Below are 22,531 nucleotides of genomic sequence, written 5' to 3'. Positions count from 1 at the left end.
TTTCTGGGTCTGGTTTGCTTCACTCCATAAGATGTCCTTCCATTTAGCCCATTTCACTGTAAACGGTAGAATTTGCTTCTTTTTTCATAAGTAGATAATATTCCATTTTGTGTATATCACATATATGTGATGATGGCCACACTAGTTGATTCCAGACTCTGGCTATTGTGAACAGTGCTGCTATGAACATGGTGGTGTGGATATCACTTGGCCACAGGGAACATCACAATGCATTTGATCTGACCATAGAATGCCAATGCATGCACCGTGGAGAACGTGTCCAGATGCACACCAGGAACGTGACAGCCAGATCATCTAGGCCAGAATCGTACATCGAGTGCCTTGTCAGAGGATGGAAAATAGAACATATTTGGACCACTTTCCAGACCAAGCTTTGCAACACGTTCCTGGGCCTGGAGATACACTAATGTACATTTAGTCAGCCAATAAATCTTCCAAAGATTTTTCTCAATCCTGATGCAAAGAAGCCAACAATATCTGAGAACTATCAAAAGCAGTCAAGTACTACCCTCAGAACACTCTTTCCTATGTTGGATCCTCTCATCAAAGGACATCCTTATTTCCAGGTGCCCAGGTAGACTGACAGCAAAGAGTGACCAACTTCCCTTCCCCCACTGGGATAGAGGAGAGAAAAAAAAAAGAGATATTTGTCCCACCTTCCTTTATACCTCAACCCTTCCCACCCTAATTAAAGACCCATATCAGGCATGCATCCCCCTCAACTATGTAAACAGTATTAAATTTAACTTAAATTGAGCCCAGCACAATAGCCTAGTGGCTAAATCCTCACCTTGCATGTACCTGGATCCCATTGGGGCACTGGTTTGTGTCCCAAGTGCTTCACTTCCCATCTAGCTCCCTGCTTGTGGCCTACAAAAGCAGTAAAGGGTGATCCAAAGCCTTGGGACCCTCACCCATATGGGACACCCAGAAGAAGCTCCTGGGTCTTGGCTTCTTAAAGGTATTTTTTCAGGGCCCGGCGCGGTAGACTAGTGGCTGAAGTTCTTGCCTTGCAAATGCTGGGATCCCATATGGGTGTCTGTTCTAATCGTGGCACCCCCGCTTCTCATTTAGCTCCCTGCCTGCGGATTGGGAAAGCAGTAGAAGACAGCTCAAAACCTTGGGACCCTGCAGCCGCATGGGAAACTTGGAAGAAGCTCCTGGCTTCGAATCAGCTGAGCTCTGGCCATGGCAGCCACTTGGAGAGTGAACCAGCGGATGGAAGATCTTCCTCGCTGTCTTTCCTCCTCTCTGTATATCTGCCTTTCCAATAACATAAAGAAATCTTTTTTAAAATGTACTTTTTCAGCAAATGAAAGAGTTAACATTACCCAAGTCATTTTATGAGTTGATCAATACCCTGATGTGAAGTTCTGACAAAGATATTTCAAGAAAAGAAATTACAGTCTACTCTACAAATATAAATGCAGAAATAAAATCTCACTGAAATGTTATTATGTAGAACTCAGCAATACACAAAAGTATAACACCTATGCTCAAATGGGATCTGTTCCCAGGAATATAAATAATTAAAAAAAAAATAATATTGTTAGTAAAGGAGAAAAGGTGTGAGGTTAGGGCCAGCATGATGGCTTGACTGGTCAATCCTCCACCTCCAGGTGCCAGAATGTCATTTGGGTATTGGCTCATGTCCTAGCTACTCCACTTCCCATTCAACTCCCTGCTGAAGGCATGGGAAAACAATAGAGGATGGCCCACAGCCTTGGGATTTTGCACCCATAGGAAGAAGCTCTTGGCTCCTGACTTCAGATCAGCTCAGCTCCAGTTGTTGTAGCCATTTGGGGAGTGAACCAGTGGGTGGCAGATCTTGCTGTTCTCTCTGTAAATCTGCCTTTCCAATAAATAAATCATAAAAAAAGAAAAAAAAAAGAGAACAAAGAGTGTGAGGTAATCTATACGTAGGACTCAAAAATAAATTCCACATAAAAAATTCCACATAAAATTCCATTTTTACATGAAGTTTTTGAAGTACCCTTGTAGACAAATACTAGTAGTAGAGAATCATGTTTAGTCAATATGATCATTTGATTTTAAACTAAAACTGCTGGGCCCGGCGGCGTGGTCTAGTGGCTAGAGTCCTCGCCTTGAACGTGCCAGGATCCCATATGGGCTCCGGCTTCCCATATGGGCGCCGGTTCTAATCCCGGCAGCTCCACTTCCCATCCAGCTCCCTGCTTGTGGCCTGGGAAAGCAGTCGAAGATGGCCCAAAGTCTTGGGACCCTGCACCCGCATGGGAGACCTGGAAAGAAGTTCCTGGTTCCCGGCTTCAGATCGGTGCAGCACCGGCTGTTGTGGTCACTTGGGGAGTGAATCATCGGATGGAAGATCTTCCTCTCTGTCTCTCCTCCTCTCTGTATATCTGACTTTGTAATAAAAATAAATAAATCTTTAAAAAATTAAAAATAAACTAAAACTGCCAAGGTAATTCAGTGAAAAGAAATTATAATCTTTTCAAAGAATGATGCTGAGACAACTGGATGTCTGCATCAGAAATTTACAGGGAAAAAAGACATTAACTTTGAATAGTACCTCAACACAATGAAAAGCAATTATAAACAGAACACAGACCTAGGTGTGAAAGTTAACACAATAACATTTTAAATTTAAAATTTTACACCCGTTAGGTGTAACTTTTAAAATAGGCCATAAAATTATAATCTCATCAAAACTGAAAACAAAAAATAGATTTTACGAAAACTAGATGCCTGTGCCCCTCCAAGGGCTGATAGTGTGGCACAGTCATTTAAGCCAGTGCTTGAGGTGTAAGCATTGCAAAGCAGAGCACTGATGTAAGTCCAGGCTGCACTGCTTCCTATGCAGCTCCCTGCTGATGTTCCTGGGGAGCAATGAATGATGGGCCAAGTACCTGGGTCCCTGCTACCCATGTGGAGACCCACATAATGATCCTGGCTTCAGACTGGCCCAGATCTAGCTGCTGCAGCCACGAGGGGAGAGAACCAGTGAATGGGAGGTCTCCTCTCTCTCTCTAATTTTCCCTCTATCACTCTGCCTTTCAGTTAAATAAGGAAACAAATCTTTTTTAAAAAGTAAGTAAATGAAATAATAAGCCATAGGCAGAAAGAAAATATGTATAATATTTATATCTGACAGGACTTGAACCAGAATATGTTAAAAGCTCTTACAACTCAATAGGAAGGCATAGTCATAGCTTTTTTTAGGTAGACAAAAGACTTGAACCCACACTTCACCAAAGATTTACAAGTGGCTACAGGCACAGGAAAAAGGTGCTCAATATTATTAATTTCACAGCCACTAGACAAATTACACAATTTGGAAAGACTGACAGTAGCAATTGTTTTCAAAATTGTGGAGCAGCTGAAATTCACACTCAGCTGCTGAAAATATAAAGTGGAACCAGCACAAAAAAAAAAAAAAAAACATGAGGGAATTTCTGGGTTGATTAAAATGCTCTAAGTATCATTGAAGTAGTTCCTGGAGAAGTGCAACTGTGCATCAAAACTCACTGAACTAGTGGCACACGTATATCCTAAGGGTTTAGACACTGGCTAAGATGGTTGCATCCCTTTGAAGCATCCGGGTAGATTGCTGGCTCCAGCTTCAGATGACAGCTTTCTACTGGTGTAGATCCTGGGAGGTAGGGGTGAAAATTCACATAAAAACTGCATTCCTCTACTAACTCCATGGGTTGGATTCCAGCTTCCAGCTTTGGCTGGGCACAGCCCTGGCTATTGTAGGCATCCAAGGAGTGAATCAGCAGATGAATGCTCTCTGTCTCTGTCTCTCTCTAATGAGTTTTGAAAGTTTTAAAATTCACTGAGGGGCGAGCATTGTGGGGCAGCAAGTTAAGCTACCATCCACAACACCAAAATATCATAAATACCGATTCAAATTCTGGCTACTTCATTTCTTATCCAGCTTCCTGCTAATACACCTGGGAAAGCAATAGAAGATGTCACAAGTCCTTGGGCCCCTGCACCCACATGGGAGACCAAGAAGAAGCTCTGAGCTCCTGGCTCAGCCTGGCTATCCAACCATTTGGGCATAGTGCTGGCCACCGTAGCCATTTGGAGGAGTTAACCAGTGGATGAAATAGCTCTGTGTCTGTCTCTTCCCTTTTGTAATTCCACCTTTCAAGTAAAACAGCTTTTAGAAAAGTTAAGAAAACTTTATTGAAGATGTTACTTATTTAAATCAATAAAATCTACACAATAAAGTTTGTATTCACTTATTTAAGAAACAGTGTGACACACTGACAAAGAGTTCCCATCACCTGACTTATTCCCTAGTAACTGCCATTGCTAGGACTGAGCCTAGACCAAAGCCAAGAGCTAGGAACTCAACCCAGGTCTCTCAGGTAGGTGGCAGAAACTCAGCTACTTGAGCCATCACTGCTACTTCCCAAGGTCCGCATTAGCAGGAAGATGGAGCAAAAGACCAGAGACAAGAATTGAACCCAGGATTTCCAATGTGGGACACAGGCACCTTAGCAGGCATTTTATCTGCTAGGCTAAATGCCTGCCTTCGTGCATACAACTCCACTCTCTGGAACTGAAATGCTTGCAACTTTTCTCTGTGATCAGATCCAATTTCCAGACATCCCAGCTTCCCCCATCTTAGTACGGTATTCAGTTTGCTGCAGTTGCATAGAAATAGGGCCTGGAGGCAGGAAGAGAAAAGAAATGACTCAACTTCAGGGAATGGGTGATGGAGAGCGAACAATTTACGACCTTCACCCATTCCCAACACGTGAGACACAGAATTCCTTTAGAATCCCCATGTGTGCCAGAAATAGATCCAGGAGGTGGGGAAAAAACAACAGTGAACTCAAGCGTAACCTCATTATTACTCTTCTACATCCCACAGACCCAGAGAAGAGCTGCCAACCAGTGCTGGAGGGCCTGCGGCAGGCCATGGGTGGTACCGTGTATGTTCACAACACATTGGAGCTGCAGTCACTGCAACCTATAGTCAACTTCCTTGCCACTGCCACAGTGCCAGGAAGCTATGAGCGCCCCCTGTGCCCACGTCTCTATAGACTTTTCACAGTGCTGGCCCTAGGCAGCATGACCCAGACCACCTTGCTGAGCAGGCATACTCCTAGCATCCAGTCCTGGCTTGAGCGCTTCCCATCTATAGAACAGGGGAGTGTTCTGGCAAGAGCCCTGGTCCGGGCCTCTGTGGAGGCCTGGGAGGCCATGTGCAAATGCTTCTTGCCTTCACCCCTTCACCCACACTATCGCTTCTGCCTGCACTCTGTGAGCCATCTTCTGGGCAGTCTGCAGCTACTGCCTACCAGAATGGGTTCCCGAAGTGGCACAGACTGCCTGAACCACCAGGAGCACTTGCGTAGGGTGTCAGGCTTGCGTGGCACCCGCCTGACTGTCATGATGGCCTTGCGCAATATGGTGCGTCTTTGGTTGCATGAGGCCCAAAGAACCTTTTGTGACCGACTTGACACCCCTAGGGAACGCTCTGACTGTGCCAATATGCTCCTCGAAATAACTCACAATGTCTTCTGCTGTGGGGTATGTTCCCAGTATGTAGGCAAGGACCATGAAGATGAGGAGAGGGAGAAGGTACCTGAAGTGGAATCTGAAGGAGAGTTGGCTCAGTGGGAGGACCTAAGTAACAGTGGCAGCGAGACAGAGGAGGAAGAGGACCCCTATGGCCTTCGTGTCACCACAGTTTCACACACTGGCGATACATGCCTAGCACCATCCATAAGGCCAGCAAGCAGGGAGACTACCGAAAGCATAAGTCACCAGATAGGGCAAGAGGAAGCCACAAAGGCTGGTAGCTACAGGCTCCAGGGAAAGAAAGCTAAAAATATGTGGCAGAAGGCACTCCAGACAGACCTGGTCTCACCTCTGTTGCTGCCAGTGTTGCTACTCCGTCCTCAGGAAAAGTCCTCGGACTTAGTCTTTAGTCAGAAGCTGACACTGGCGTCCAACTCTGACAGCCCCAACTTGTACCTGGAACGGCAGTGGGAGACATTGGAGGAGCAGCTAGCCACCTCAGCTGCCCAGCTGGGGCTGAGCCCTCACCTTGCTCGATGCCACTCTATGGCCCAGCATGTGGCCCGTCTGGTCCGGGTACTGGCCAGACCCAGGCAGCATGGCCTACTGCTCTCAGGGACTCTGGGAACTGGGCGCCATACTGCCGTCACTCTGGCCACTAGCATTTGTCAGGTACGCCTGTTTCATCTGCCATCCGAGTCAGAGAAGGCTATTCTTCAATGCCTACGAGATGCCAGCTGGCATGCTGGCATGTTAAATCAGCCAGCAGCCCTGCTGGTTGCTAATGTTGCAAATCTCAGAACTTTCCACCGTTTGCTAGCCCTAGCCACCTCAGGCAGTTTCCCTGACCAGTACACAGAGTCAGATCTGGACAGCATTGAAGAACAACTGCCCAGGGAGAACCTCAGTGCCAAACATAACTTGAAGAAGGAATTCGTGTTGCGGAGGTGAGGCAAAGAACCCGATGTGAATCTCCTTTCCTCCTATCTCCTGGCCAAAAAAACCAAAAGGAAGTCTATGGGAGGCTGTCAGGGCTCAGAAGGTAGAGGGATAAGGGACCCAGTTGGGCAAGCAGGTCTAGGAGAAGACAGCAGCTGAGCTTCTGGTACACAGGTTCTACCAGCAAGTGAGCAGCCATCTGCACATGTTCTTCCTGATTGGAGATGACCAGGCCCACAAGCAGCTACCTTCTACCCTTTTTCTGAGGCTCCTTCAATTAACCATCGCCAGCATCGACCGCTATGAACCGTGGAATCAGGCTGCCCTGGTCAAAGTGGCCAAATACCACCTGGGAAGTGTTCCGAATCTACCCCATGATGATGGTGAGTCCCTTTTTATTTTTTTAAAACCTATCATTATCACTTATGTCAACCAAGTCTAATGAAGGTTATTAACTAAGCCAATCACTCTTTTTTCCTCTGTAGAGCCCGTTGAGGTCCCATCATTTCTTCTGCCCTCCTTTTCCTTTTTTCCAACCAACTTACAAGAGCAGGTTAAAGCCATGACCACTGTAGGTTCCTTGAAATACCCAGACCTCCATGCCTCAATTCCCAGTGTGGCCAAAGCCATGGCCTTCATCCATCTTTCGGCTGCCAGCTATCTTGAACACTTGTGCCCTGCATTGCCACTTGTCACTCCTAAAACCTTCCTGGACTTCCTGAACACCTTTCTGCTGCTGCATCAACAGTTTACCTTGAAGATGGAGAATAGCGCTCAGAGGTGAGTGACCACATGCCCGCAGTGTTCCTCCCCCTTTTCCTTCGCATCTACTCACTAGCCCATTAATCTCCAGAATCCAGAATGCCCTGGAGAACCTGCGCATGCTGATTGAGCAGCACAGTACTTTCACCAGCCTGGTCTTCAACTTGGAACAGCAGCTGAAAGGCTCCCACAAGGTAAAGGGAAGGACATTGTGAGGTTTACGTTGTAATGTCAATGTAGGCACTCAGAAGTCACCTTGGGAGAAACGATCCAGGTTGAACCTTAGTTCTTTTTCCCTGATTCGTCCCTTTCACAAAGAATCTAAGTCTTGCCACCTCCATTAGGACTCAGCTCTAAAGTTTCCCATGGCATAGCTGAAACCAAATTGATTGTTACAAGACATGAAATCCTAGCATCAGCTTCTGGTTTCCCTAAGAACCTTGACTGTGTGGGGTTCAAGATGTTCTTAGGGGGCAGAATGAAATTATCATGGTCACCTCTTTTACCATCACCTTTCCTTGAGTTCACTATCATAACCGGTCAGCTCTTGTGGCCATTCTCTTTGTCATAGTACCTCTTTCTGCCACACAAGTACCAAATATACAAGGCTGTTTTGCACAATGAGAAAATATGGGTAGGTGATGGCAATGAGGGCAGCTTGCTTGATAGCACAGAACCAGAAGTACTTGTAAAAGATATACTAAATGTCAAACCTAAATGTCCCTAGTGACCCACTTTTCCCTCCCCTTCTCACTTTCCTAAAACCTGCTTCCCTATTGCTGTCCCTCAGTTATTTGGTATTAGTCATTGTTCCTTTAGGTCTCAAGAAATGAAATATTTTCTTAGATCAGACCTCAAATCCTTTTGCTTACTTTTGTAATAAATCTAAACTGACCTCTCATATCTGTTGTGTAGGGGGCGGTGATCCTACTTTCCATATCAAGCACTTGCAATGGGTGTGTTCATTTTTTTTTTTCAAAAATGGGAGCAAGATTTATTTAAAGAGAAAGTACACGTTCAGGTGTGAGTGCACGCAGTCTCCTGAGAAGGCTCTGGCTGGGAGAGAAAGAGCTAGTGCAAGAGGTCTGCTAGAAGAGTGTAAGCCGGGGTGTGTTCATTTTAATGCAATGAATTCAGAAGCATCACTCTCTTTCTATGCCTGATTCACAAGACTTGAACAATAATCAGGGTAACTGGAGAGAAGTGAACTAGTGCTTCACTCACAATTGGGTGATCTGACTTTTCTACGAGACTTTAGGTGTCTAGCTGGCCTCTTCAGATGTGTGCTCTCAGCCCCATGTTGTACAACTAAAGAAGCCTGGCTACTTTGCATCTGCCTACATGGTTTCGTGCTGTTCTATGTGACTGGTGCTCTCTAGAGTTGTCAAAGTGCCAGTACTTTCCTGTTATCTACTGTCTAGGATGACCAATTTCGATTAAACCTCAAGAATCAGTACACTGAGACCAACTCTGTAGTGTAGTGGGTAAAGCCACCACAAATGAGATGTTGTTATCCCATATGGACACCAGTTTGCATCCCAGCTGCTCCACTTCTGATTCAGCTACCTGCTAATGCACCTGGTAAAGCAGCAAGGATGGTCTATGTGCTTGGACCCCTGTAGCAATGTGGGAGACCCAGAAGAAGCTCCGGGATCTTGGCTTTGGACTGGCCCAGCTTCAGCTGTTGTGGCCATTTGGGGAGTGAACCAGTGGAATGAAGATCTTTCTCTGTCTCTCCATCTCTGCAGCTGTATCTTTCAATTAAATAAAATAAAACACTGGGAAAAAATCCACTACATGCAGAAGGGAAGGAAAAGATCACCACAGAATAGGAGTCCCTTTTCCCATGTTTTCCAAATTCCAATTTTAAAAAATCAGGTCCTAACTTGATGGCTGATACCAAAATTTGTTGACCTGGTTTAGGAGCGTGGATATTGCTTAACCAGTTACCCCATACCACTACAGAGTTATCTGGAGTCTGAATTAGAAACATTTAACACTTTCGGGGATCATTTAGAGTCAGATCTTTTGATTATGCGAAATAATAGCTGAGTATATAGCTATCATGTTAGTGTATATTTCTTTCAATATTCTGCATTCCAGTGAATGGAGCTACTAGCTGCTAAATCACTTAAGCCAAATTCCAGGAATCAAATGGCTCCTTCCACTTTTTTTCTCTCATGCTCAAATAGTACACTTATTCAACAAAAATTGAGTTGTGCTCAACAAAAATTAAAGTACATTTTTGGTTCATCTGCTTACTAATGCTTTTGTCTATATCTGCATCTATACATTTTGTAATTACACAAATAATTAGAATCATTTCTACACTATTCTGAGGTGACTATCTTCCCCCACTTTATATATATACATATATATGTATATATGTGCATATATATATACACACACATATATATACACACACACATATATATATACACCCCTATATATTCACTTATTTGAAAGCAGAGTTTCAGAGAGAGGGAGGGAGAGAGAGAAAGAGAGAGAGAGAGAGAGAGAGATATCTTCTATCCACTGGTTCACTCTCCAAACAGCCACAGTGGCCAGGACTGAAGCCAGGAGCCAGAAGCTCCATCTGGGTCTCCTACGTAGGTGACATGGCCATCTTCCTTTGCCTTCCCAGGCACATTAGCAGAGAGCTATATCAGAAGTAGAATAGTCAGGATTCAAGTTGGGACTCATTAGGCATTTGCTTAATCCACTGTCCCCAGTGCCGGCCCCTCCCTTTACAAATCAGAAAACAGAGCTCTAGATAGGTTAGGAAAGTATAATCCTCAAGGTTATGATAGGAGTAAGCAAGATATTATAAGGAGGGCATTTAAAAGTGTTGACACATAGTAAGCACTCAAGTAACATTAGTTACTATTACCATTAGACTATTGCTTCCTAAGAGCAGAAGATAGGGCCCGGCGGTGTGGCCTAGCAGCTAAAGTCCTCGCCTTGAACACACCGGGATCCCATATGGGTGCCGGTTCTAATCCCGGCAGCTCCACTTCCCATCCAGCTCCCTGCTTGTGGCCTGGGAAAGCAGTCGAGGATGGCCCAATGCATTGGCACCCCGCATCCGCGTGGGAGACCCGGAAGAGGTTCCTGGTTCCCGGCTTCGGATCAGCACACACCGGCCGTTGTGGCTCACTTGGGGAGTGAATCATCGGACGGAAGATCTTCCTCTCTGTCTCTCCTCTCTGTATATCTGACTTTGTAATCAAATAAATAAATCTTTAAAAAAAAAAAAAGAGCTGAAGATAAAGTAGTGCTCTTGCCTTCAAGTGTCTTCTGGCAATTACAAAACAGTATGTTATGGCGGAAAAGACCCAGAGGGCTCTAAAGTATTGGGGGAAAAAAGCCTTTGTAGGAAAAGCACAGTGTCCCAATATGTAGCATATGTAGAATGTGATTGAGGCTCAAAGCATTTCTTAAACTTATAGACATGTGAGAAAAGTACACTAAAATGTATGCTTGAGGGTTAGGTCAAATTTGGTCAGATGTAGGAGAGGCTAATGTAACAGTGTGAACAAAGGACCAGAAGCAAGATAATGTGGAGAAACAGTATTCCAGAAAGGCTAAAGATGAATGCTGAGAAAAAGGAAGTGAGGTTGGAAAGAGACATTGTCCTCCAAATGCAGCAGTGACAAGCACTGAGTGCCATGAGGGTGATGAACTCAAGGTTGAGCATAGGGAATGGACTAAAGGATAGGGGAAGTAAACAGCAGTCAGGAAGCTGGTGCAGAGGCAGGAGAGTACAGGAGTGAGAAATTATGCACGATAGGAGTGGCTGTAAGAGACTTCAGTAGGTAGAATGAAAGGAGTCAAAGATGGGCTGGGTTTAAGGGAATAGAAGAGTTGGAGTCAAGGATAAGTTTCTTCATTGAGAAATCATGCTTTGGCATGGCTTGTCTGAGAAAATGAGGTCATGAGGGGCAGAGTAAGAGCTGAACAGATGTGACTAGGGCTCTCATTTTAGCGCACAGAGAGCCTGAGGGGCCTGTGAGACAACCGAGAGGAGATTCCCACTAAGTGGATGGAAACGACACATCAGTCTTGGCAGGGAACCTGACTGGAGGGAAAGACTTGGCAGTTGTTAGGAGATGGTGTTAATCGAAGTATCAGATTAGGGAGGTGTGTAGATAGATGTACATGGTAGTGAGGGAAGGGGGGCCTGAAATACACAGCTGAGGAAAAGTTAAAGATGGTAGAGGAAAAGACTAAGACCAGCAGAGGAGGTGGAGAAAGTCCAAGGCGTCCGCATTATCTCACAGGCCAAGGGAGAAGAATGCTTCATGAAGGAGGGCACCATCCTCTGGCAATCACTGTAATGAGTTGAGTAAGATAAGGAGTGTAACTGAACAGTCACACATGTAGGCTTTGGATGTGGGTTGCCTGGCCATGTGTAGTCAGCAACTGCAGGAAAAACAACCTCCTGCTTGGGGTTTCAACTGGGCTAGCCACCTGCATTGCCAGCACCCTGTCTGAGGTTTAGCTTGAATCCTGGCTGTTCCACTTCCAATCCAGCTCCCTATTAATGTGCCTCTGAAGGCAGTAGAAAAATGTCGGAAGTATTTGGCCCCTACCACCCATGTGGAGACCCACATGTAGTTTTCAGACTCCTGGTTTCAATCTGGCCCCTACCCTGGCCATTGCAGTCACTTGTGGCATGAATCAGTAGATAAAAGATATTCTCTCTCTCTCTCTCTCTTTCTCATCGATCTCATTATCATCTATCTCTATTATTCCAATAAGTAATGAAGAAACCTATTCATAGAATATTAAGTGAGAGACCCAGAACTCAGTATTCACATGTGCTTGAAGTCCAATTTGGTCACCCTATCAAGTGAGGGTACCTCTGGGGTTTCAAGCTCCTAGGTTCTTCCTCTAGGGTGGTTGCACATGACCTGGGATCTGCAGCTGCAGGGTCTGGACCTCTGTTCACAGAATGTCAGCGCATTTCAGCAGCAGCTAGAGCAAAGCAAACTCCAGTACAAGCGACAGTTGTTGGAATGTCGGCACCAGGAGCACCTCATTGAGAACCTGATCAAACAGCGGGATGCCCTTCAGGCTCAGCAAGAGGCTTTCCTGGAGCAGGTGGGTTCTTCCTGATTCCTGCCCTATACTGCTCCTCTGTCAGAGAGGCCAATGCCATGAGGGATGCCCAGAGGAGAGGATAGAGTGACTCATCCATCACACAGTGTCCTTGGGGTAGGGGAGAGAGACAAAGGTAATATAACAGAATGGCTTAGGAGTGGCTACTGATGGAGGTCCCTAAAAGCAGATGGTCCTGCCTAGAAACACCTTGAAGAGAGACATTCCAGGAGCTCATTCCAGAATGCATTTATCCTCATTCAGATGGGCAAGGCATTTCTGGGGCCTTTGAGCCAGCTGCAGGTGACTGACTTTGAGGAGATAAGGAGCTACCGAGCACCACCAGACTCCGTGATCCGTGTGACTGATGCATTGTGTGACCTGTTCCATCGTGACACTGGCTGGGCCAGTGCCAAGCAGCTGTTATGCACAGAGGATTTTTATCAGGTGTGAAAGATAGGTGTGGAGGTAGGGGCACTTGGCAGGACTGGGCCTTGTGTCTTGTGTCTGGAGTGTCCACATCTCCCATCCCCTTCGCACATATCCTCCCAGGAGCTGGTGTTCTTCCCCAAGGAGAAGATGACAGACTCAGAGCTAATCAAGCTAAACCAAGCTCTGAAAGCTCCAGGTATGAGTGAGGCAGCCCTGCAAGCCGTGAGCATGCCTGCAGCAAACTTGGTAGCCTGGTTATGGGCTCTGCTGTGCTATGGGCTGGCACAGCGCCGGGGACTGCCCACAGGCCTGCTGCTGAGGCAGGTGGAGATGACGCTGGCTCGGGAGCAGGCCCGCCTCAGCTATTACCAGTTTCAGGCCCAGGAGATGCTGGAGCATACTTTGGCTCTGACAACCAAACTTGAAGAGGCCCAAGCTTCCCACAACCAAGCACTGGAGACCCTCAGTCAGGCACAATATGGTCAGTTTCACAAATGGCCCATAGAAGCTGCATTGCTCACGCCCATGCATACCTGGACTACACAGCTACAGGTAACCAGCTTAGCCCCCAAATATCTCCCCATAGTTCATTTCACCCTCCACTCACCCCAATTCTCCTCATGCCCCCTGTTGCTTCCCTCTCTCCTATTCTTGGCATGCTTTCCTCAATTCCCTGTCTTGCCTCCCCTCTGAGATACACCTGTGTGCTCTCCCCTCACTGGCGTGCACATCCTCTGGCCTTCCCTTCCACACCAGAAATTGAAGGTGCGTTGCATGACTCTATTTGGAGACATCCTCTTATGTTCGGCTGCCATCGTCTACCTGGGTCCCTTCCCACCTCTGCGGCGTCAGGAGCTACTAGACAAGTGGCTAGCCCTGTGTAGGGGCTATCAGGAGGCTCTGTGCCCAGATGATGTGGCACAGACACTGAAGCAGGGGCAGAAATCTGTCGCCAAAACACCAAAGAATCCCCTGCTGCCCGTAAGCTCTCCTTTCAGTATCCTGTCCTTACTGAGCTCTGAATCGGAGCAGTACCAGTGGGACCGAGAACTGAAGCCCCAACCAAAGTCAGCCCGCCTGGCAGGCCTGCTCCTGAGAAGCCGCACCCACTACAACAGCTGCCGTTGGCCTCTGCTGCTTGACCCCAGCAACCAGGCTCTCATGTGGCTGAACCCATTGCCTCTGGAAGAGACTGGAGACTTGGCACAACTCCCTGCCAAAGACACAGGTGAGGCCAAGGATGATAAACCAGGCTTTTGATGTGTTTGAATTAGCACTTTGAGCCTCATGTGGTCTTCCTTTACCTAAGGGAAGTAGAGTTTTTGTTGCCATCCTACACCATAATAGTAAACTTAATCACATTTACCCTTTTGTCCCACATTACAGTGATTCTACAGATATTTCTGAGCAATTTAGGAAATGTGGCCTACAACTCAAAGTCTTACTATTCAAGTTTATCCAGTTAACCAGAAATTTTGTGCAGAAGGAGGGACTATTTCTGTTACTCTGTTTGGATAGAGATCCACCTGAGAGAGGAGTATTAGAAGGAATATTTTCTAGGAGAGGAGGGGGCATGTTTGTTTTCCCAAAAAGATAGGGTGAGGATTGGTTTGGAGAGAAAAAGGTGACCTTATTTCAAAAAAGGATTCTTGCAATATAATTAAGGACCTTAAAATAAGATCCTTCTGATCATTATATGAGTTTGTCCTAAGTCCTAAAAGACTTAGGTACAAGGAGGAAAACACCTGCAGTTGCACAGTGGTAAGCACGGGAATGCCTAGAACCGCTGGAAGTGGGAAGAGGCTCTTTTGCAGTGCCTCTGGAGGGAGGGCAGCATTGTCCAACACCTTGACTTCAGACCAGAGAGGGTGATGTTTTCCATTGTTTCAAACCGCTAAGCCTGTGACAACATGTTACTACAATCCTGGAAAATGAATCCTGCAAGATGTCAGCTCCCCTTCCCAGCATTGCATCAGGGTCACTGTTGCCTCTCCCCACCCTCCCTTCTGTCAGGAAAGCCAAAGGTCTCCGGAAGTCTGAGCAGCCAAAAGTGGTAGGCATCATTTGACAACTTTGGCCTTCTGGTGTTATACTTGTGATTATGTTATGTCACATGTTGAGGAATTGTTTAGAGATGTAATTAAGGTTACTTATCAATTAATTTAGAGATAAATAAATTTGCCCAGATGACCTCAGTGGGACCCCATGCAATGAAAAGAGCCCTTGAAAGTGGAAAGGCAGATTTAGATCACAGGAGGGATTCAATGAGCCTTTGCTGGCTTAAAGACAGAGAGGCCTTTTAGAGCAAGCGTGAAAAGAAAATGAATTTTGTCAAAAACTGGTAAGCCTGAAAGAGGGCTCTAAGCCCAAGATGATAGCAGAAACCTCAGATGATAACTTGATTTTTATCTTACCATAATTCTGAATCCACTTATGCTGGACCAGACTTGTAACTTTCAAAACTGTGAGCTGAGTGGATGCTTTCCAAAGTGCTGAATTTCTGGTAATATATTAGCAATAAGACATGAATGCACAAACCTGTGGGTTTAGCAATCTCTACTTGTGAAAGAAACTAGGGGAAAAAACCAAATATTTATTTTTTCCAGCTCTTGCAGTAGAGGAGGCCAGGAGAATTGTAGTGGCTGTTGATTAGCCAACTGTCTGTTGTCCACCACAGTGTTTAACGTGGATAATTCCACAGTTGATGGCCTTTCGCTTGTGAGTCACTGATTTCTATATTAGTGACAACTCTTTCATTTTTTTTAAAGATTTGTTAATTTTTATTGGAAACGTAGGTATATATATATATATATAGCGAGAAGGAGAGACAGAGAGAAATATCTTGCATCTGATAATTCACTCCCCAAGTGGCTACAACAGCCGGTGCTGAGCTGATCCGAACCCAGGAGCCAGGAGCTCTTCCGGGTCTCCTATGTGGGTGCAGGATCCCAAGGCTTTGGGCCGTCCTTGACTGCTTTCCCAGGCCAAAAGCAGGGAGCTGGATGGGAAGTGGAGCTGCCGGGATTAGAACCGGCACCCATATGGGATCCCGGGGCATTCAAGGTGAGGACTTTAGCTGCTAGGCCACGCCGCCGGGCCCCAACTCTTTCATTTTTAACAGCAGAATCAGCTTAGGCAAAAAAAGAGACCCACAGAAAAGACAAGCAAGGAATGAAATCACAGGACTAGAACCTTAGAGAAATAATGGTGCCCAAATGCATCGAGTGCTTACTACCTGCCAGCATGGGTAGTTTCTTTGAGTAATTTCATTGAATCTTCCCAGAAACCTGAGATCATCATTAATGTCAACCCCATTTTTCAAGTGAGGAAACTGAGCTATGGTCCTGAGGTGCTCTCCTGCAGACCTGCTCTTGTGAAATGAGGCTGTCCCCAGGGGCCCTGTGCCTCCTCTTAGGAGAACTCCTCTGTGTCTTTCTGCCCCAGACTCAGGCCTCATGGCCAAACAAGACCAACAGAATGAACAAGAGGATGCAGAAGAGGAATATGGTAACATTGAGGCTGAGGAGAAGACAAAGGAGCTGAAGGCAGAGGAAAGCAAAATTGAGAAGAAAGAGCAAGACAAGAGAGAAACAGGAGAGGAGGAGAGTGAGACAGAGAGTCGGGGGTCGAAGTCGGCCTCTGAGACTCGGTCTCCACCTCTGCTCTACCTCAGTGTGCTCTCTGGTGCTGACTCAGAGCTGGGGCCCCAGCTCTGTCAGGCGGCTGCCAGTGGTAAGAACGGTCCACCTCCCATCCTGGGACTCCACAAGCCTCTCACTTCTGTCTCAGTCTGATCTCAGCTCTTGTCCTTCATCCTGCCTTCATCTGACAGGGGTTTGCTGGTCAGAGCCAGTTCTTGTACTTGGGTGGTGGGGGTGACATGGATGCTGGCACTGTGGGTGGGTCGCCCTTGTGTCCTGTTTTCAGGCCTCCCTGTGCTCCTAACCAACATGGAACTGGGCCTGGAATGTCAAGAACTGCAGTGGCTGCTGCAGCGGGACCAGCTGAGCCCACTCCAGGTGCAGCCTGGCTTCTGTCTGTATCTGAGCACTACCCTTCCCCTCCATGCCTTGGAAAAAGGTGAGACCCAGTGGGTAAGTTGCCAGTGTAGCTTTGTAGACACACACAAAGTCCAGCCCTTAGAGGGATTTAAGGATCTTATCCCACAGCAGGCTCAAGACTACGGGAGGGAGTCATACTCCGCAGGTGCTCCACCACAACTAGTTCTGCTTAGGAAAGGGGTTAAGTATCTCCCGTGTGTCCCCAAGTGCTAGGTTGTGAACTGCCAAAGGGTCTGAATGTGCTGGATCTGGGCCAGAACATGGAAATACTGGAAGAGCAGGTGCTACATGAAATCTTGTACAGAGAGCGTCCTGAGCTCGAGAACCGCTGGAGGGACATTAAACTGAGAGTCCTGGATGCTCACAAGGCTGTGGAGGCCTCTGAGGTGCTTTGGGCCAAGTCTGTGGGTGGGAGGAGCAGTGGAGGGCTCCAGGGATGAGGCTGGGTATAGGCAAAGACATTTGGGGACTGTAGTGAAGGACCAGATTCATCCAACAAATCATGGTAAATGCAGGAGCACCTGCTGCTGATGCTGCTGCACCAAGACCCAAAGCATCAGAAACCAGCCAAGTTTCTGCGGGATATGGTGAGGGCCCAGGCAGAGCTGTGTCAGCTGCGTGCCTACTGCGAGGAAGTAGAAGAGCAGAAGATAAAGGAGGTGGTATCATGGGTACCATATCGGCATGTGGCTTGGCATGTGATGGCCATAGTAAAGGCCCTAAGCCCACTGCAGAACCTGCTGCCACTTTTCCGTGTGAGCCCAGAGAACTGGCTGGCAGCCACCAAGCAAGCTCTGGACCACATGAAACCACATGACATTCTGCATGGGGAGGACCTGGACAGCCATCTGCTGCAGCTGAAAATACATCTGACCCATGAGCTGCTGGGCAGTACAGTGACTGCACTGGGCCTGACCCAAGTACCCTTGGTGGGAACCTTGGGGAGTTTGGCTCTGTTGCAAGTGGCAGGGAAAGCAACGAAGCTTGAGAGGCTGGCCCTCTGGCCTGGGCTGGCAGCTTCTCCCAGCACAAGCCACAGAAAGCCAGACGTGGCTCGACCTGCCTGGCTGGGGCCAAAAGCCTGGCAGGAATGCGGGGTGTTGGAGATGCTGCCTCCATTTGTTGGGCTGTGTGCATCCTTGGCAAGCCATTCAAGCATGTGGCAAGCTTACTTGTCACTACCGTCCACTGTGCTGGGACCTGCGCCTGGGCCTGGGTCTGAGCCACTCAGCCTCCTCCAGAAGTTGATCCTGTGGCGCGTGCTGCGACCTGAGTCCCTGGCAGGTGTCCTGAAAGACTTCACCACAAGCTTATTGGGCCGCCCCCTGGATGAAAACCTGAGGACACCTATCATTCCATTGGAACACAGCCGGGCTACTCAACCCATACTGATCTTGTTGCCACCACCTAATCAGCCTAGAAACACCCTCCATCCTTTGACTGTAATCGAGAGATTGGCCTCCAAGCATGAACAGGTTTGAACCTAATCTGCCAGTCACTGGGCTCCTATACTCTAGGATGGGTTGTGGGGATTTCCCTCTCAGCATTCTTATGGATCTTTCTGGGTTACTTCAGCACTTTTTGGATTATGGTGACCTGTCTCAGGTCACTCTGCCATCTCTCTATTCGTGCCCAGGGACAGAAGCGTCTACAGGTGATAGCCCTAGGCTCTGAAGCCTGGGACCCTGTCCCAGCCGTGAAAAGCACTCTTTGCCAGGCTGTGATGGAAGGACACTGGCTGGTGCTGGATAACTGTCATCTGATGCCTCACTGGCCAAAAGAGCTGCTACAGCCCTTGCTGCAGCTGCTGGATGGAGCCAAGGGTAGGTTTGCTGCCAGAATCCTACTCCCCTAGTTCCACACTTGGCTCTGAGCCTTACATTTGACTCCTGACTCCCCATCCTCTAGTACAATCCCTGAACTTGGATCTAACACTCTGCTTGAGGACTGACCCAGCTCTCTGTCTGATCCTAGTGGTCTCGGATACAGAATCTGAGTTGCTTTCAGAGCAGCCTGAAGGCAGGAGTGTGGCCACTGTCCACAAGGACTTCCGTCTTTGGCTTATCATGTCTGCAGAGGCCAGTGCTTCCTTGCCAGGTGAGAAGCTTCCCACTGTAGGCTCTCACATTGCAGGGAAGAGGGTAACTATGCTGTGCTGACTCAGCATTCTCCTTCCTCTCCAGCTATGCTGACTCAGCACTCTATGCCTGTTTTCTGGGACCAGTCCCTGGAGCTGGGCCACGTCCTGATCGATAGTGTGGAGCTAGCCCAGCAAGGACTCTACATGCAACCCCCTTACCAGGCACTGCCTCTGCTCTTTCTACACGGCCTCCTGCTTTACCGGCAGCTCTATGGAGTGAGGCTGCAGGGCCACAGGGGGCGCTGGTGAGGAACTTTACCCATCCTGTTCAGTCATCAAGCACTGAGTTAATCTTCCACATGCTGATGAGTAAAATTCTTTTGGGGAGTCTCAGAGTGTGAGGGCAAAGGGAAATTAAGGAAAGCTTATCCAAGGCCTTTTGAGATTCATGTTCTTTTTTCTTTCTTTTCTTTTTTTTTTTTGAAAGGCATATTTACAGAAAGAGGAGAAACAGAGATTCTTATCCACTGGTCCACTCTCCAGGCGGCCACAGCAGCCAGAGCTGGGCCAGTCCAAAGCCAGGAGCCTAAAGCTTCTTTTGGGTCTCCTATTTGGGAACAGGGGCATAAGAACTTGAGCCATCTTTCATTACTTTCCCAGGAAAATTAGCAAGGAGCTGAGTCAGAAGCGGAGTAGCCATGATTCAAACTGGCACCCACATGGGATGGCAGGATTACAGGTGGAGGCTGGGCCTTGAAATTCATTTCCAACTGAGTATTAAAAACAGAGGCAAAGTGGGTAGGAGGCCCTTCTGAGCAGAAGGAGCTAGGGGCTCAGCAAGAGGGAGAAAGATTTCAGGATGGCTGTGGTGCATCTGAAGAGGTGAGCTCGTCATAAAGCATCCCTAGCCGTGGGCCCAGGGGCCCAGGGCTCTCCTGAGGAGCAGGAAGTCTTAAAAGTGAAGACGCAGCTTGCTCACTCCAGTTTGCAGCGTGGAGAAAGGACCAGAAGAGGCAAGCAGAAGAGTGGCTCCTTCCTGGACCCTCTTATAGAGTCCAGGAAAGAGAGCATTGGCTTAGGGTGCTAGTCGTGAGAGAGAGGGGAGAGAGAGAGAGAGAGAGAGAGAGAGAGAGAGAGAGAGAGAGAGAGAATCCACATGGGAGGAAGATGCAGGAGGTGAGGATGGCTCCTAGATTTCTGCAATTAGGTGGCTGGGTTAGGAGGGAGATCGGGTTTGCAGGAGAGAAGGATGAGCTCAGCTAAAAACAAGCTGTGCTTGACGTGTCAAGTTGTAGCAGTCATTGAGGCCCCCTGAGCCTTGGAGCTCGGGAGGGGGTTTGGGCAGAGAGCCCTCACTGTAGATAACATTTGAAACCCTGTTTTCTGTTCCTCCTCCAGGACTCAAGTAACCCTGACCCAGGTCCTTCAGACCCAAGATCGGTTGTGGGACACTCTGAGCAACCCCAGTACTGCCATGCAGGAGCTGACTGGTGAGACCCTTCCTGTCCCCAGGTGGTCATCGGCCTCCAAGGGAGCCTGTACAGGGGCGAGGGTGGGAGGATGGAGACTCGGACACAGTTCACAGCTGTGGTGTGGGAAGTGGTGGACACGCAGGAGCTCACACCAGGGTTTCTGGCCTCATCTTCAGCTTCCGTTTTCTACGGGGGTTCCCTGGGGGACACAGAGGACAGAGAGGCTCTGGCTAGCCTGGCACACACCTGCCTGAACCTTATCGACGGGAGCTCGGCCCAACCACACACACCTCAGTGTCTGCTGGCCACCCTGACACCCAGCCCAGGTAAGTTGTGGTCGAGGAGGTCCGTCTGGGTGGAGGGTAGTGCACAGCAGGGTGGCTCCCAACAGCATGTGAACAGCAGTGCCACAAAGGTCTGTAAGAGGCCGTGCTTGGATAGGGATGTTGGGAGGGTGGCTTAAAGGAGAACAGTCTTATCTCATCCCTCGCCTTCGTTTTCAAGAGCTAGAGCAGCTGGATGCCATAGCAGAGTGCAAGGCCCAGATGTACCTACTGCCCACACCACCTGATCCTCGCATCTGCGGCCTGACCGAGGGCCCCCAGGCCTGGTTGTCGCGACGCCAGAGTCGCGCGCTCCTGAGCGCGCTGCAGCAGAGTTCATCCACGTGGGTTCCCGCTGCTCCCATCGGCTCCCGGCGCCCGGAAAGGCGGCTGCGGCAACGTATAGTGCAAGCTCGCCGGAGGCTGGAGGCCTTGCAGGCTCTGTTGAGCGACACCACTCGGCTCGAGGAGCCTGCCGCCTCGTGGGATGTGCCGGGGCAGAATGCGCAGAAGCCTCTGAAGTGCTTCCTGGAGAGAGAGGCGCTGCAGCTGGGCCAGCTGGCGAACGTGCTCCAGCGAGACCTCGACTGCCAGTTGCAACAGCTCAAGGGCGCGCCCCCATGTCCCTCCCAGCGCTGCGCCGCTGTGGCCCACGCTCTCTGGCTCGGCCGCCTACCCACGCCTTGGCGATCGCATGCACCCGCCGGTCCGCAGCCGCCCTGGCACTGGCTGCGGCAGCTGTCGCGCCGTGGGCAACTGTTGGTTCGCTACCGAGGCCGTGGCGCGGAAGTATCAGAGCGCGTCTTTCATCTGTCAGCCTTTTGCCACCCGCGCCGCCTGCTGCTAGCATTGTTTTGGGAAGCCTCGCTGAACCGGTGTGCACCCAGATGGAGCTGCCCTGATAGCCAAGGCATAGACTCCAGTCAGCACCCAAATAAATGCCAGGAGATATACAGCAACGCTCTACGCCTACTGGTATCTTAGCGTGGCGCCCCCTGGTTCCTCATTTTGTCTCCTCCAAGTCTCTAACCTCTTGTAAGCTCTTCGTGATCCTTTCCCATACTAAATCCCCTTCCCCTGTCAGAATCCCGCTTCAATGCCCCAGCTTCCTACCCTCGCCTGACCATGTTTGGCGCCCCCAGGTGGAGAATGACCCGAATCCCAAGGTTCCGGAGATGGGTCTGCTGCTGATCGGGCTGCAGCTCCAGCACGCCGAGTGGGACCCGGTAGCCGGGGCTTTGCAGGACAGCTCTTGCAGCCAACCCAGCCCTCTGCCGCCGATCAGCGTCAGCGCACAGCTCCCTGGTGCCAACGACCCGCCAACCCACACCAGTCTGGCCGTGTATTCCTGTCCTGTGTACTTGGCAGGGCCCCTTGGCACCACTAAGATGCACAGCGGTAACATCTTGATGCATCTGCCCCTACCGACGAAGCTCAGCCCGGCCATCTGTATCCAACGGAGAGTTCACGCGTGCAGCCCACCCTTGCAATGAGGCCGCTATCAAAATAAAGTCACAGCAATTCCATCAAAGATTTCTGAGATGTGGAATGGAGAGGAGTGTCTGTGCGCATCCGGAAAGCAGAATGTGACATACTGAGGGAAATGGACTGTGCATATGAAACAGGTAGTGTGTTCATGTTGCGGGCAGCAAAGGGTGTGTGGGGCTGGCATTGTTGTGTAGTGGATTAACTGTGTGCCTGCAATGCCAGCCTTCAAATTGGCACTGGTTTGAGTCTGGATGTTCCGCTTCTGATCCAGCATCCTGCTGATACACTAGGAAAGCAGCAGTCTGTAAGTGCTGGGGTCCCTGCCCCCATGTG

At 48.7% G+C, this 22,531-nt stretch overlaps 1 protein-coding gene across 1 annotated transcript in view; it reads left to right on the top strand.

Annotated features, from left to right (window-relative positions):
* Positions 1–22,204, top strand: part of DNHD1 (dynein heavy chain domain 1) — a 79,388-nt gene extending 57,184 nt beyond the window's left edge. Inside the window, exons 27-45 of the mRNA XM_058662288.1 lie at positions 4,889–6,488; positions 6,655–6,863; positions 6,966–7,260; positions 7,334–7,436; positions 12,196–12,345; positions 12,607–12,789; positions 12,895–13,326; positions 13,531–14,002; positions 16,219–16,506; positions 16,702–16,854; positions 17,043–17,221; positions 17,351–18,310; positions 18,472–18,658; positions 18,810–18,932; positions 19,019–19,220; positions 20,314–20,405; positions 20,564–20,713; positions 20,892–21,685; positions 21,853–22,204. Of these exons, the coding sequence (XP_058518271.1) occupies positions 4,889–6,488; positions 6,655–6,863; positions 6,966–7,260; positions 7,334–7,436; positions 12,196–12,345; positions 12,607–12,789; positions 12,895–13,326; positions 13,531–14,002; positions 16,219–16,506; positions 16,702–16,854; positions 17,043–17,221; positions 17,351–18,310; positions 18,472–18,658; positions 18,810–18,932; positions 19,019–19,220; positions 20,314–20,405; positions 20,564–20,713; positions 20,892–21,685; positions 21,853–22,203 (6,923 nt within the window). The 3' untranslated portion in view covers position 22,204. The remainder of the gene's footprint in view (positions 1–4,888; positions 6,489–6,654; positions 6,864–6,965; positions 7,261–7,333; positions 7,437–12,195; positions 12,346–12,606; positions 12,790–12,894; positions 13,327–13,530; positions 14,003–16,218; positions 16,507–16,701; positions 16,855–17,042; positions 17,222–17,350; positions 18,311–18,471; positions 18,659–18,809; positions 18,933–19,018; positions 19,221–20,313; positions 20,406–20,563; positions 20,714–20,891; positions 21,686–21,852) is intronic.
* Positions 22,205–22,531: the final 327 nt, after the last annotated feature.

Source organism: Ochotona princeps, chromosome 4 (genome assembly GCF_030435755.1).
Source record: "Ochotona princeps isolate mOchPri1 chromosome 4, mOchPri1.hap1, whole genome shotgun sequence".
Taxonomy (NCBI): domain Eukaryota; kingdom Metazoa; phylum Chordata; class Mammalia; order Lagomorpha; family Ochotonidae; genus Ochotona; species Ochotona princeps.
The sequence above is the reverse complement of the archived record's forward strand: the minus strand, read 5'-3'. Positions and strand labels throughout refer to the sequence as shown.